Source organism: Psittacula echo (assembly GCF_963264785.1).
Source record: "Psittacula echo genome assembly, chromosome: 3".
In the NCBI taxonomy this organism is placed as follows: domain Eukaryota; kingdom Metazoa; phylum Chordata; class Aves; order Psittaciformes; family Psittacidae; genus Psittacula; species Psittacula echo.
In genome coordinates this window covers 7,626,049-7,642,050 of record NC_137736.1, presented here as the reverse complement: position 1 = coordinate 7,642,050, position 16,002 = coordinate 7,626,049, and the positions used below count along the sequence as shown (strand labels likewise).

Here is a 16,002-nt window from a genome sequence, read left to right as displayed (position 1 = left end):
AGGAAATTCTGTTGCTTGTGAAATTGTCTACCAACTCTGAGCTTGCTCAAACTCCTCTGATGAGTGTTAGTAACACCTCTAATTTACTTTTCTGGTGGAAGCATCTTACTGATCTTAAAGTATGTGTTACTTCCATGCCAATGATTGTCTAATCACATTGAGTAAGCCACCTTGGACTGTGTCTAGACTTTCAACAAAACAAGTGGTAGGTCAGGTGGAAGAATGGGAGAATGTTTGCAAAAAAGAGCACCTTCTTTTCCCCTTCTCCTCCTCACTGCCACTCCTATGCTGGAAGGACAGTATTTTGCAAAGGATTGCAGAGAGCTTGAGGGAAGAACTTCATTCAGGATATGGAAAACTGCAAGAACAATGTAGCTGAGGTAGAAGGAGAAATCTGAATACAAACACAAGGGGAAACTGTGGAATCATTAATGGTTCCCTCCTCCTCTGCGTAATGGTGGTTATGTATACCTCTTGTCAGGAAAGAATCCTTCTGCAAAAACCTGAAAGAGGATTGCTGCAGAGGATAAAAAGTACTGGTGTTAGCTACTATACCACCAGACATGTTTTCTCATCTGACTGTCTATTCATTTGCTTTTTTTGTTGGATTTCAGGGAACAGGCAATGTGCTCCATAGGATTTTGTGTCATTAATTCTCTGAAAAGATGCTACCCCTTGGAGGATGCAACCCACATAGCTCTGCGTAAGTTTGTTGGAAAGCAATGCAAACTGGATGGCAGTATTCAGCAGATCACTTACCTCTGACAGGTTGCTGTTGATATGGGGAAACCCTGGTTTTGGGGGGCTGTAGTTTGTTAGAGGCTGTAAAAAAGAAAAGGTCTTCCATGGTTGATCAAGAAATGGAGGATAAAAGCAAATGATCCTTTCTCAGAGATGTCATCAGTAAATATCCGTGAGAATCTGTGCTAGAACTCATAGTCTTCAATATATTAATTAATAACCCGGAAAAGATGCCTTCACGTGCAAAATGATGGGCTAATCTACAGAGCAAAATCTTGAGATTATAATAGTTCCATGAACACAGCAGCTCACTGGAGTTCAAAACAGCAAGCTGGGTAAGACACAACAAAATTAAGTATGTTAGGCTATAAATCTCTGGTTTGTCCACCCTTTAAAGCTGCACATTCAGAAAGAATATAGTGGAAGTTGAGGAGGTCAACAGGAATGGGGAAAGGCAAGAAATAGCTAAGTAAGCTGAAGTCTTTTTCAGGCTGGAATACGGTGAACTCTAAGGGAGTATAATAGATGTCTATGAACTCATGAGTGGCGTGGAAATGGTGAATAGGAGTCAGCTGTTCCGTGTCTCCCAAAATAAGAACCTTTAAACAATGCTAGTATGAATCAGGTTCAGAACAAACAAGGGGAAATTGTTCTTATGCTTACAGTATTTGTTTTATGAAATTTCTTACCAAAAAGCATTATATAAGCTAAAAGTTCTCAAATTTGCTTTCAAGAGGAAACTATTAAAAAAATGAAGGCTGTTAAAAACAAATCAGAACATTTCGTAGGCTGAAAATAGTTCTAGTAAAGAGCTCAGAGAAGAAGTTATATACTTGCCTCATTCTTATTTTCCCATTTTCTTTTTTGACTTTTTCTATTGGCCTGCTCCTGTCCGCTTTCCACCACCACCACTCAGTCCCTGGACTTTCCTGCATGGTACACCCGCACAATAGGGAAGTTGTTGCAGATGGAAGGGGTGGGTTTTCCTCTTGCTGTGCAAGCTGACTGGAGAAATCTTTCCTATCGTCTGTTCAGCAGAGGTGCTGATACTGGAGAAACAGATTAGTCTGTTGTGTTCTCTATCTGCCTGTTGTCTGAGACATCTGAAAACATCTGCTCACATAGGTTCAGAACACTGCTTGCTCTGGAACCGCACAGCTGCATTTGTCCTGTAAAGTAGCACAGGTCAACCTGATTACACGAATTTCTGCACAGGAAGTATTTGGAAATAGCTGCTTCCCCCACCTCTTTTTTTTTTCTTCTGCTGCTGTTTCCCAGAGAACTCACGCTAATATATTCTCTGTAGAGTAGGCTTTTTATTGCTCTCTTCTGGTGTCTCTGTAGGACTATATAGTACTTAATAAAATACTGCCAGACCAATCTATTTGTTTGGACACTTTCTCTCTTGGCAGTCTGACAGGAAAGCACTTGAAAATCCTGACGTGTCAAGATTACTGCAGCTCAAGGACCTCATCTGTACAAGGATATGTCTGACTGGGAGCTTGGTTACAAAACGTTTTTTCCTCTCAGCTGCAAATGCTTAGGAACTTGACTGCGTCCCTGGTTTATGCCAAAGCTTTGGTGGAGTTCCAGAAGAGTAATAGAGGAAATAAACTCTCTCATGATTTACAAATAGAATTTTTAGATGCCTCTTGGGCATAGCTGACCCCTGAGATTTGTGCGGCTGAATGTCCTGTACCAGCTTCTCCTGTAGCTTGCTTATAAGCTTGCTTTCCTGGTAACTTTAGGCACGATGACTTGTTCTAGGAATGTCTGGGTTTGGCAATTTGCACAGGTCTCTGTAAAGGCTGGATTTAGCTTGATTTTGCAGGCCATAGAATCACATTCCACAGACTGTGGAATACTTTGTAAGCTAAAATCAGAGAGGGACTTCTCTTTTTGTACCCATCACTAAAGTGAGCAACAGGAGAGAGTAGAGATGGAACTTCCGATACAGCAAACAGCCCATTTGGCGTGCTAAACTACCACTTAATCCACACTTGCGTACAGCCTGTGAAGCTGTTTTGTATGAGAGTGATGTGTCTCTGTTGCGCACTCTGACTTCCTTGCTTATAGTCATGTATGTAAATGTCTCCTGTTTTGTTAACTACATTTAATCTTCTTGCTTGCAGGCACAGTTAGAAGGTTCCTGGAAATTCATGGAGAAACTCTGGAGAAGGTGGTGTTTGCAGTCTCTGAGCTTGAAGAGGTATCTCCTCGATATTCATTTCACCAAAATTCATGGGCATGTTCAATCTTCTCTGCTGCAGTATTAACTCCTGCATTGTAGAGCTGGATTCAGATTTCTCCTTCAGATTACATACGCTTTTGGTCCTACAGAGTCCTGCCTCCTACTAGTGTAGCATCTTTCCCAGTACTGCTTATCCTCTTATAGCAGTCACTATAGTCATGTTCAAAATCTTTCCAGTTCCGGCTTCTGTGTTGCTAAGCCATGAACAGGAACCAATACTAGAGGCTGTAGCAATGCAATTGTGCTGGATGGCATCAGCCAGCCAGAAAGGAAATTCCTTATACAAGATTTCCTCCTTAAACAATGCTGCTTCCCTTGTGCTTGAAAACGGCCAGTTTAGCATGCCCACAGATCACCTACAACTATCTTGCTTGATGGCTTGTTGAAATAGCAAGCTGGACATTGAATTATCTGTGTTCAGACAGATGCTAGCAGTTTGAATATTGACTTTTCTTGTACCTTGGACTTGCTAATGGGAGTTCCTGGGCAGGACACCCACGCTATTGCTTAGGTTCTGTGGCATCTGAATGAGGAAAATTACTAATTTGTTGGGGATTCTAAAACTCCTAATCATTTCGAGGAGAACACATGAAGTACTACATTGTTAACAGAGATTTCCACTATTTTCATCCATGTGGGTAGAGTTTCTCTTGGTCTGTGGTGGCTTTTTCCCACCAGATCCCTAAAGGTAATCTCTGTAGTGGTGCACTTAAATACAAGCAGCCTTCGCTGAAGTCTGTCATCCATGCATGCTGCAACTTCATGACAAAGCTAAAGTATCTGCAATCTCCTGAGTTCATGCAGGTTAAAGTAGTGTCCTCTTAAGGTCATTTGCTACTCTGACCAAAGAAATTAAGCCATTGAGGGAAGTAGTACTTCACCAGCAAACTGCTGAGGAGACCCCTCAGCAGTTGTTACGTAACTGAAGAGCAAGGATGCGTGATAGACCCTTCACGCATTTTTCTTATTTGTAGGCCACTTACCAGAAGTTGCTGCCTCTGTATTTTCCAAGATCATTGGAAGAAGAGATACAATCCTTGCCTTACCTCCCTGCAGATATTGGCAATGCAGAAGGGGAGCCTGTAGTACCAGAACGGCAGATCAGGATTACTGAAAAGCCGGGTGTTCCAGATGGTGAGTTCTTAACTGAACACTGGAATAAGTATCTCTGTGTGAAAATCAGTGGAAAACCAGGAAAGGCACATAGGAAGCAGAGAGATGTTTTCCTACCTCGACTCACCTCACCTAAGGCAGGCAATAGTGAAGACAGTTGTCAAGCTTTCTTGTTGGTTTCATGTGTTCCACAGCAGTAACTTGTAACTTCTGCTTTCTGGCCTTGTTGTGTAGAATGATGTGGTTAGAGGGTGTATTTGAGCTGTTGTTCTGTTTGCTTTCTTGGGGGAGAGCCTGGATAGTTAAGTTTTCATTCCCTTTGCAAATTTTCTACAAGATGATTAGGACTTCCACAGACTTTTTGTGCAGAATCTTGTGCAGCCCCTAACTTAAAAAGGCATTATTGTTAATGGTCTAGCTTCTATATTAGCAAAGTGTTGCTTATGTACTAACGAGTGTTGTCTCAAATGATAAGATTCTGTTGAATATGCATCATATTCATGTGCATCAGACTAGCAGGTTCTCAGTGAAAAATAGCAGAAGCTCCCTAAAAGATGGAAGTAGATCAACCGGAAGATCAGTTTTTGAGAAAGGGCTGTCAAAGCTTAGTGAAAGAAGTCTGTTTGTAAAGAGGTTCCCTAAACGTCAGGGTTGGGGAAGTGAGATATGTATAGCAAAACAATATATAAATGGGCACAGTTGGCACACACTGCCTTATTTATTAAGCAGTGCTGTCAGAGATTTGCACTTCTTCAGGAGAAGTCTGAAACCATCAAAAGCAGATAACTTGGAATGGATTTCAAAGGTTTTCTACTTTTGCATGGCTGGTTGGGATAAGGCTGACTATGCAGTGAGGATCAGACAATTTTCCAGTTCAATTTGATATCTGATATACCTGCTCCTGCTGATCAGACTCCAGTAATAAACACACCCTCATCCAAAATGCTGTTTAGAATGGTATTCTACCTGCTGTGACAAATGAGACAGCTGTAAAACCCAAGTCACTCTTTCCAGGTGTTGTTTCTTAAGAGTTTACCATTATCCCTTTGTTACAGGCTGATGACTAAGATTTGTCCAGTTAGTTTCCAGGCAAACCAACACGTTAAGGGAGTCTGTATTTATTAGTCACATGCTATGATCTGTCAATGGTAGTAGTGTGATAACAGGCCTACATCGTGGGGTTTTATGTTGGCTTGCAGCATGAGGACTGGGCTGGCTCACTGAGATATACAGCAATTCAGCAGCAACATTGCTGGCTTGTACACAGCTTGAACATTTTGTGCTACCTTTGTTTCTACTGCAGATGCTTCAGATGAAGAGGGTCTGGAGGCAGATTTGTCTTTCATTGGTTCCCATGCTTTTGCCCGCATGGAGGGAGATGTTGATAAACAGAGACGCCTCATCCTTCAGGGACAGTTGTCAGAGGCAGCACTGCAAAAACAGCATCAGAGGAAGTGAGAATTGCCTTGTTGGTGTGAATGTTGTGTGTTAGTTAGCTGTTCGGAGAACCAACCCTTATGATGACTTCGTTATCTGTAAAGCCTAATCTTTTAGCAAGGAAGTACAAATAAAGCCCGGTGTCATCCTGGATCTCTGTGGTAGCCTCTTTGGCCTGAAGGGAGAAGGGAAGGAGCAATAGGAGGGAAATGGAAGCTAATGATGAATCCCCTGGGGTATCCAGTGCAGCCGAAGCTGCCTTATTTCTTTGCCACAAGATGTCACTGTTTTGTTACTGCTTTTTCTGGTGGGGTCACCTGCTTTCAATACCTCCCACTTGCTGCTGAGGCCCTGGGCAGATAGCAAAACATTTTTCTTCAGTCTTTCAAAACAAAAAGATAACTAAACTCTGAGGCTTCTATTCCCCCCACTCCAGCTAATCCTAGCATGCATGATCACTTTATTAGAACCAGTTTCCGTGCTGGAGTCCTCTTGAAGCATAGTGCTTGGCCTGTTTTGTCAAATGGGGCACTAAGTTGTTCACCATTCAAAGGGTGGGAAGGGGGGAAGTCTGTATGTAGCAGTGGTTGCTCCATGTTTGTATTTGACTTCTAGACTCTTTAAAGATTACTTGTTTCCTATTTTTTTTTTTTAACAGTGATATATTTTAATGGAAAAAGCCTCAGATCTTTTGAGCCCAAATGCCATGCCACTATAGTTACTAGTTGGTGCATATTCATTGCCCTACTGAAAATCAGTAGCTATGTAACTAAGACACTAAAATCCTTAATTCTCTTCAGTCTTATAATGCTAATCCAAAGAGGGGTTAGATCTGACCAGATGTTTTCAACTTTCTAGCTATAATCGCTGGCTGTGTCAGGCAAGAGCTGAAGACCTCTCTGATATTGCTTCTCTTAAAGCCTTGTACCAGACAGGTAAGTTCAGGGTACCGATATCTGATGTCTGATAACTTAAAGAAAAATATAATATTTGCTTTGGACATGAGTGTGCAATAAGTCATGTTATTAAGCTGGAAGCCTGGCCAAGAACTAGGCATCATCTCTGCAATAAAGCAGGAATTCTTTCTTGATTGGCTTTGAAAGCCAGTTTGTGGTAAACTCCCAAACTGCTCTGCTCTAACAGTATGAAGATACATGCATATCCTGAATTATCTCTAGCTTTAGATATAAATGAGTACTGTTAGAATAAGCCAACACATAAGGTGCTCAGTATGATAATTCAGACCAAAAGAACTATTTCCACTCTTTCGCTACAAAGAAATGAACGTTGCTTTCAGGTGATTAGTATACGGAATAAGCAATTAACAAAGCAACTTTTAATAGAGATTTCCAGAACAAAATGGCTTTCTTTATTTCCCTCAGGTTAGGTATGTGTTGCTCTCCTCTGTATGTGTTTCTTAGTACTAATGGCCAAGTACGATGGGCAGCACATCTTGCAGCCTTGAGTTCAGTAGATAGGGAGATTAAGGAGAGATCCAACAATTCAGTGGAGAGTTCAGTGGGAGAAAATAGCTGTGAGGGCCTTGCAGCCTGGGAAGCAGAGATGGGGAACCTGTACTCTTCAGTTAACTTTTACTCTTTACGTAGCAGCATACTCAAACATAAAAACTTGCTGTAATCCCAGCGCCTTATTGCTGCTTTGCACTATGACAGGAAGAAACAAGTAAGTAGTCAAGCTCTTGAAAGCATAGCTGTGCTGCTGCAAAGGTCTGTTCAGCACTTTGGCTGATCCTTTGGCCTCCTGAAAATCTAGGTGCTTGATCTTGGTGCAAGTATCCAGGCTGTGTGATACCTTCTACTCAGTAGCTGCAATTTCAATATCCTTTTGTTTGCCTTAGACAAGGCTCTGTGGGCTGCAGGAGGTCCATAAGGTGTGCTCTGGGAATCTGTGCGTTAGATTTCAGAGCTTGGCTTCTTGGAAGAAGCTTGCTTCCGTGGTAGAACTGCAAGTGAAGGGTGGGGGGTTTGTATTCTGTTCCTGTGGGGATTTTTTGTTTGTTTGCTGGTTTGGTTTTGAGGATTTCTTTAATAAAAACCATGTTAGTTTTTAGTACTTGAGATTTAGGTAAATATGGGGTACACAAGCAACATAAAATATAAGTCCTTAAGTTTATCAGATGTGATGAACTGGGGTTTTTTTGGATCAGAATAGCTACCGGTATAGTGAGAACAGTACCTCTAAGCGTATTTCCTCTGTTGTTAAGATGGAAAACAGATATGTTGCAAAAATTCAGAGCTGTAACTGGTTGTCCCTGGTTTGAAAGGGACCAACTTCTAAACTGCTCTCAGCCATGCCAGGTTTTGGGACGTATTTTTCTTTCTTTTGTAGGTGTAGATAACTGTGGCCGCACAGTGATGGTGGTGGTTGGAAGGAATATCCCAGTAACATTGATAGACATGGAAAAGGTAAGACTTTGGGAAACTAGAGTTCTGTAGGTTGAATATGAATGTTCAGGATGTCAGAGTCTCCTTATAAGAGTAGTTCAGTGTTAATATTAGAAGCTTCATCTGTAGAAGACGTAAAAGACTAAATAGAAACTATTCTTATAGGCAGATGAAAATGTATTCCCTTATAAAGCTTTGTGTGTGGTGGGGTGGCCTCTTTCAAGGAGGAACTGGACTATTTTTAGAAAAACAGGCCTACCGTAGACTCCTTTTTTGTCTCAGGAAGATGCTTGACCTGCTTTTATAACTGCTTAGTCATGAAGAATGTCAGGTTAGTTTTTCATGCAAACAGCAAGAATTCATCATTCATCTCTGAGGTCAGGTAGACAAAAGAGACATCTAAGTTGTTACAGTCAAGTTGAAGACTTGGAATATTCACTTGCTTTTGTAGCTGAAACATAATGCCACCCAGCCTCATGATTCCTGTTTTGTGAAAGAATGAATTAAGGAAAGCATATTAAGATGTAATGTAACTGTGAAAGAGTTCTTTGCAAATATAAATTTAATTTCTTTCTGTCTCAGGCTCTTCTGTATTTCATCCACGTCATGGATCATATCGCAGTGAAGGAATATGTCCTAGTATACTTCCACACACTCACAAGTGATTACAATCAACTAGACTCTAATTTCTTGAAGAAACTCTATGATGTTGTTGATGCCAAGTGAGTGTCTATAGGAAAAGAACCCTTTCTGGTCTTCCTCTGTGCTGTGCAAATGTTTGCTATTCTCTGTATCTGGTTTCCCATTTATTTTTGAGAGAGTTTTGCTGGGACAAAGACCTAAATAAATAGCAAAAGCAAGAAAAAGGAAGATAGGTTTTCTTTCCTTCTCAAAACCTAAATCTGTTAAACCAGGAAGTTCTGTCCTTTGTAATCTCTCTTTTGGAGCTGTTAAAGAGGCCTACTGGGTATATTGTTTGGGTGTCTATCCAGGGGTGGAGCTCCTGGAGTCTGGCTTTAAGTGTGTTGTGAGGGGAGAGGCTTGGGTAACATTGGCAGTCATAATTTGTCCATAACTTTCACTGTGCGTATAGAAGACTGCATGCTGTGATGTCGATCTGAAAAAATAATTATTCTGCTTTGTTTGTTTCTTTACATTTACTTTTGTAATATCTGCCCTTATAGCAAAAAAATCTGTGTTTTGCCAGTTGGGTTGTGTAAGTGAGATTAGAAGTCACTTTAAAGATGTTTTTCTTTCTCTAAACTAGGTACAAGAGGAACTTGAAAGCACTGTATTTTGTCCACCCAACATTTCGTTCAAAGGTGAGGTAAATAGTACAAAAGAAAAGTATATTTTGTGTGTTGGCGGCGTAGCGTGTAAGCCCTTACACAAGGAACATGGAGGGTATATAGAAGACTTCCAAAATCAGGCAATATCTTCTGGATTCACAGTCACACCTTGAAATTCATCCCAGTCTTTGATCTAGCTGTAGTCTTCCAACCTTAGTAAACCCCAGTGCAGCGCAGCTGTCTCTGCCCTGCTTTTGTTTTGTGTGTGCTCTTAACGGAGAGAGAGGGAAGCTTTGGATCTTGTTTCTTTCAAAGAGAATTTTTTTTTATCCTTTTTTGGCCAAAACCTCTGGGAATTCTTTTTTGTGGAGTTCACTTCCTGGACGTTTCACCTTTTCTTTCCCCACAAAGGGTATTGCATGTGTGCTGCTTATCACTTAGAGCTGCTCTGCTAAGGCCCAAGGGCAGCGTGTCAAGCAGCAATGAGATTAGTCAGGATTAGAGTGCAGAGTAGCAAAGAAAGATGGTAAGAATGCCTTTGTGATGGGTTGCAGAACAATCCTGTTAAGCTTTCAGGAGATGAAAAACTGAACTCATCAAGCAGTAAGGTATTATCCTTGACAACGATCTGCACGGGACGGCAGAAGATGGAGCTCACATCCTTCTGTATTTCATACATGCTACTCATATTGCAACAGTAGGAGTACTTCAGATGAACTAAGGATCGGCAGCAGCCCTTGCTGAAACTTTTGTTTGTCCTATTAAAGCAGTCAGAAATGTGATGTTCTGTATTCACATCAGCTGAACCTTGGTGATTGTTCTGCTTTTTGCTGACGTTGATCAAGTTTGAGACAATTACATGCCTAGAAAAAAAAAAACCCATCTGTTTGCACATGTTCAGCAAGGATTTTTTTCCTCATTTCCAGAGTCCTTTCTTTGCTTGTGCAGAGCTGGGACACTGTGACACTTAGAGCTTCCTTGTTTTCGTGTAGATGAGGCTGAGGCTTCCCAACCGCATACCTTCCAGTTTCTATTAATTATTCCCAGAGGATACAGATCTGAGGTCTTAGTACTAGAATTAGAGATTCGAGCTCTGATGCTACTGAAAATGTGGGCGCTATCATAGAACATTAATAAGGTCACAGAGTTGAGTGGAAAAGCTGAAGCTAGGAAGACCTAGTGTTTCAGATTCTCAGCAGCACTTTAGCCCTCTCTTCTCTTACCATGCGTTTCTATTTGATGAGAAATGTGTTTTGTTTTGTGGGGGGGTTTTGGTGGTGGTTTTTTTAGTTGTTGCTGGAGGATGAGAACTCATGTTCACTAGTCTATTGCCATGTTCTCTGTCCCTTCGGGAACTGCAGTAGGGCTCGATAGGTCTGGGGCAAGCAGATAGTTGGTGGGTGAGAGATGCAGAGTTCTCAACTTGCTGGAAATGGAATTTGTTTCTATCCTGTTCTAGCAGCGTAGCTGGAGGCAAAAGAACATGTGTGACCATGTTTTTCAGCCAAATTTTTTCTCTAGCTGAAGGGCAAGTGGGATTGTTACTGGCTGTTGTAGAGACTGTCAGCTTATGAAACATGATGTGTAATATGCAGCAGAAAGTCGTGGTAGAGAAGGTGGCTGCTAAGGTGATTTTTCTGTCCCCTCCTTTTTTGGCTATTGCAGGGCTGTTGTCCCCATGGAAGACTGCTAGTTCAGAAGCCTCAAATATCCTCAAAAAAACAAAAACATTTGGCACATTGATCTTCCTATTTGGAGCATTGACTTCCTTCCATAGGAAAATACCCCATGTCTCAAATGCAGGAGGATGCTGGAGAGGGACTCTTCATCAGGGACTGTAGTGATAGGACAAGGGGTGATGGGTTCAAACTGAAACAGGGGAGGTTCAGGTTAGATATAAGGAAGAAGTTCTTTACTGTGAGGGTGGTGAGGCACTGGCACAGGTTGCCCAGAGAAATGGTAAATGCTCCATCCTTGGCAGTGTTCAAGGCCAGGTTGGACAGAGCCTTGGGTGACATGGTCTAGCCTGAGGTGTCCCACCCCGTGGCAGGGACTGGATGATGTTAAAGTCCTTTCCAACCCAAACCATTCTATGATTAGAAAGGCTTGTGCATTCATGCAGCTTCCTAACACGTCACCCTTGTGTATATATCTCATTCTTAAATCCCTGATAAAAACTGTCTATTTTACAGCAGTATTGAGTCCTCACACAGTGGATGGCTGCCATCTCTTAGAGTCATTTTTTTTTATTTCTCAGCTAAAAGGGATCAAGAGGCTTTTAGTCATGTCTCTTGGAAAACTCACGTCCCTAGAAAACAGTGTAGTTTCTGGTTCCAACCATGATTCTTTGGCTTCTGGTTATGAAACTGTTTTACTATGTGTATTCTGAGGATAATTGCCTGTCTAGAATTCATTGGTCTTGGTATGCAGGGAGGGGGGTTCAGTCATTAACGTAAAACACAGAATAGCTGAATCAGAGTGTGTCACTGCACAATCCTTCTTTGTACACTGGTCCTGCCTTTTCATGCTTTGATGTGAGTGTTCTTGTGATCTGTGAAGAGCTTGATTCTCTTGTGCTGCTGAAATGTAATCTTGTGATGAAATCACGGCACAAGCAACAGCAGTTTTAGGCTGACAGCAACTCTTAACACTTCACCAGGCCTCAGATTAAGATACCCTTGAAGTGCTATCACAAGTTCCTTCATGTCAATGTACTTCTGCTTGTTGTTTCTGTAGCTGCTGATACATAATTAAAGAGCTTTGGGGGCATTTTTACGTGAATCCTCTCAGTCCCCCTCCTTCTGAGAGCTCTCCAAACAAAGCTGTTCAGAGCCTGCATTCTGAGTGGAAGCATCGGTGGCTGGGTCTGAAACAATATCACCCAGAGAAATTGTTTTCATAAACTTAGTAACTTAGCTCTGAATCAGGAATGTTTCAAAACTGAAATATACCTGAATGTTCAAATTAGATATTCATAATCTTTGTATTTATCAAGAATAATCTTTGTGTTGTTTTTCTGTAGCAGTCATAAAAGCAATTTCCGCAGATTGGATGCCATTATAAAGGTTGTCACAAATCACTGGTGGCTTTTTTTACACAGGATCCTTACAATTGTAATAAAATATCCCAGAATTTAATAAGTCACTCTTTGGGGTATGACTCTTACGAGATTGGTGGCACAGTTTATCTGTGCTGTGATGGGGTTTTTTGAGGGAAAGACATCTGCTACTTGAACCCTGTGGTTTTCCAGCTTGGCAGAGTGACTCTGATAACCTCTTAGTCAGATTCAGAACTGCAGGACAAGAAAAATAAAGGAAAAATTTAGCAGATGCCTAGATTTTTAACTTTGACTCCTGTGGTGTAACTTGCTCTGCTTTCAGCGCATTAACAGGGATTTGGTTTAATTTCAAGTTCTGTGTCCTCTTACAAGTAAGGAAATAGCTGCTCTCATATTATTGTTTCCATAACCTGTGATTATTGAGAATGGAGAAAATAGCAAAATTCTCTAGATAGACTCCTTCTCTTTGTTTTACTGGGTAAGATGTGTCAAACCCCAGTGGCTCATATACTGAGGGGAGGGAGGGAATCGCTTTTCCTGCTGACAGTTTGTCATGATGGCTGCAAAAATATTCTCTGTTGGGCTTTTATACATTAAACATCCACAGCAATGTTCAGTGATTATCATTCGTAATGCACCTTGGAATGCATGCTACTTTGATTGAGAGAGTATTTTTCACTCTATTATACCCCGTTTTTCACTCTACTGTATTTTTCACAGTCACCCACTTTTTTTCACTGTCACCCAGTGTCACTCATAAGATGTCTTCTTATATATATGGATGCCGTTAATAATCTGTCTCCATGCTTTCTGCTGATCTCTAATTCTGCCCTTAAAATAATGAACCAATCTTAAATGTTCTGTCCCGTTCTTTACCTCTTTTTCTCTTTGTTGTTGTTCCTTTCTCATGAAAATATTCTTTTTCGAGGTGGCAGCATAGTTATTCCAGGACAGTTTTTATACATCAACCTTTTCCTTTAATGCTGTGTTCAGGCTGATCATTTTTATTGACCTAATGTTTTAATTCACTTGAAAATGCCACTTTCCTCAAGGCTTCTCTTGTGGTGTTGCTTCTTTTCTGTTAACTTAATACTGCAGTCAAAGTACAACTACTAAGCTTGACCATTCAGTGATTGTTTGGAAGGGACTTCCGCAGGTCATCTGGTCCAGCCCCTGCCTCAAGCAGGGTCAGCAGGAGGACCCTATGAGTAGTTGCTAACATGCGCATTTGTGACCTGTAGAACAGTGTTTTTTCTTTTCCTTCAGCCTGCCAGGAAAAGAGTAAATAAGGAATAAGCAAAAAGTAATATAGTGCTTAATTGTGGAGAAGGTGAGTTGAAAAATAAAAGCTTGTGTGGTCAATGTAAACAGGAATATTTAATAATTAGTAGAACTATCAATGGTGTCTTACTGGCCCTTGCAAAACACAAATTCCTTGTCTTGTTTACATCCAAAAGAGACCAAAGTGTGAATACTTTAAAGGAAAATCTTGTAGAAGAAGTTGATAAGGCTTTGAGAAGAAATGTGGTAAAACAGGACACACTCAGCCAACCCAAACCAGAAAGATTTCAAGAGGACATTTGAACAGCTAAAAATCTCTGGTTTTCTCTCCCCTGAATTGCCTTTTCTGTGAAAGCTTGAAGGCAAAAGGTTGAAAATCCTGCTGTCAGGTAAGAGTCAAATAGGTCGTATTCTGAGCTGTCTAAACTGGAAGTGAAAACATGCCACTACACTGTGGTTTTTGAAACCAAGCAGCAGAATAGCTGTCGCTCTTGTATAGTAGAAAGAGACCTTAAACTGGCAGCTGGGGAGAAGAGTGTGGCGTCAGAAAACATTAGCTCAAAAGTTTCAAGGCAGTGCTTGCTAGCAGTCATTGGTGTGTGCTTCCTGACCTTGTTTTGTTATTGCCATGATATTAGTGTTTTGAGCCTCTAACTATGGAGTATTATGTTGAACTGGAAGGTTTTGAAACAGCATCATCTTAATTTGGGTTTGTTGGGTCTTATTTTCAGGTCTCAGCATGGTTTTTCACCACCTTTACAGTCTCAGGGCTAAAGGACAAAATCCACTATGTGGAAAGCCTCCAGCAGTTATTCACAGCCATACCCCCAGAACAGATAGATCTCCCTCCCTTCGTCCTTGAGTATGATGCCAGGGTAAGTGATTGCGTGTAACAAGCATGAGTCTTTGCTCCTAAGTGGTCCTAATGCTCTTGTGCTTTTCCCGTTCTGCTCTGCTAGAGCTTTAAAGGGGCTGAATTGCACATCTTAAGAATGGGGAGAAGAAAGGGAGGGCTCCTAGAGTGTCAGGTTGTTCTTCTGTGAGTAACTGTTCTCTTTCTTTCTTTCTTTTCTACATCAATCCAAGTAGAGGGCTTGGCTAAGAAGCAGACTCCTTTTCCAATAGAGCAGTCTCATATGTGCATAAAGGGCAGGCCACCTTCATTCAGCCAAGAACTGTAAAGTAACACACTGAGAGCCTGTGGGCAAGATAAAATTCATGTTGTAAACTTGCTATATGCCTTACTCTGGCTGCAAAAAATAAATTATATCTGTTTCATCTTCCCTCTTCCGCATTATCAACAAACACTCTTCCCTTCTCCATCCCAGGCCCCTAACCAAATGGTGAAATTAATATGGCTTTCACTGGCCAGATCATTCTGAAGAGGATGTGCTGTAACTACAAAGTAGTAGCCAGAGCTGTGTGTCTATATAAGCAGCTTTGTCTTGAGTGACTGGCTATGCTAGCATTTGTGGTGTCCTTGCATCACAGCTTTGGCTTAATGGCAAAACTTTAATCTGCACCTTTTGCTTTAAACAGAGGCAAAACCAAGGCCTATTTCTGCCTCATCACCAGCACAGTCCTTTCCTGGGTGAATTGTAGCAGTCACTATACTTGTGGAAGACAAAGTCAGGAGTATCTCTTTATTTCTGCCTTTGTGTCACCATCTATTGTACCAAGGTGTATTGGAGAAGGATTTTGCTCAACTACTCATTCTGTTCTCTTTGCAGGAAAATGGGCCTTACTATTCTTCTTATCCTCCATCCCCTGACTTGTGATCTGCAGTCCTGTGATGCTGCTGGTTTCCGAGGGATCCAATGACCTGATGCCTGCCAAAACCTGTGCATTTGCCCATGTACAGAATTCAGAGAGAGGGCTTTCCTCCCCCAGCTCTGGTATTTTTTTACTGATGAGATATTTTCAAGCACTCAAGCAATCAGAGAACTTTATGCCACTGTGAACTGTACAACTATTTCAAATATATTTATCCAATGGAAAAGTTGATTTAAAGATCACTAGATGCATTTTATTTTGGGGTTTGTTTTGAAGCTGTTACATTCATTTCTGAACAGACTTTCTCTTTTCTGGGACATTCATCAAAAGTACTTGATCGTGGTTGAACTATTACCATTTTCCAGCTCCATTTGTAGTACCCATTTCTGGCTGGTCTGTATGAATATTGTGCAGTACCAGCCTGACACATTGCTCATCATATGGTCTCTGTGTTTCACATCTGATTACTTTCCCTTTCTGTAAGTGCTGATTATGTTGGTCTTGACCCAGCAAAACTATCTGGAATTGGGAATGCCATGTCTGCAGGCTGAACAAAACACTACAGCCAAACCAAGATTACTACAAGACTTAGTACCATAAATGGTAGGTGAGCCAGGAGCCTCGACAAAGTCCCTTTCAGTTTTCATTGGATAA

At 41.2% G+C, this 16,002-nt stretch overlaps 1 protein-coding gene across 5 annotated transcripts in view; it reads left to right on the top strand.

Moving 5' to 3' along the window:
- GDAP2 (ganglioside induced differentiation associated protein 2) overlaps positions 1-16,002 on the top strand; it is a 25,081-nt gene extending 9,079 nt beyond the window's left edge. For 4 of the 5 annotated variants that reach the window (XM_080613027.1, XM_080613028.1, XM_080613029.1 and 1 more), the window contains 10 exons: positions 615-703; positions 2,874-2,950; positions 3,967-4,126; positions 5,409-5,559; positions 6,401-6,477; positions 7,892-7,968; positions 8,530-8,669; positions 9,215-9,269; positions 14,307-14,450; positions 15,306-16,002. In XM_080613027.1, the coding sequence (XP_080469153.1) occupies positions 615-703; positions 2,874-2,950; positions 3,967-4,126; positions 5,409-5,559; positions 6,401-6,477; positions 7,892-7,968; positions 8,530-8,669; positions 9,215-9,269; positions 14,307-14,450; positions 15,306-15,353 (1,018 nt within the window). In that variant the 3' untranslated portion in view covers positions 15,354-16,002. The remainder of the gene's footprint in view (positions 1-614; positions 704-2,873; positions 2,951-3,966; positions 4,127-5,408; positions 5,560-6,400; positions 6,478-7,891; positions 7,969-8,529; positions 8,670-9,214; positions 9,270-14,306; positions 14,451-15,305) is intronic. The other variant, XM_080613031.1, reaches the window with a different exon arrangement.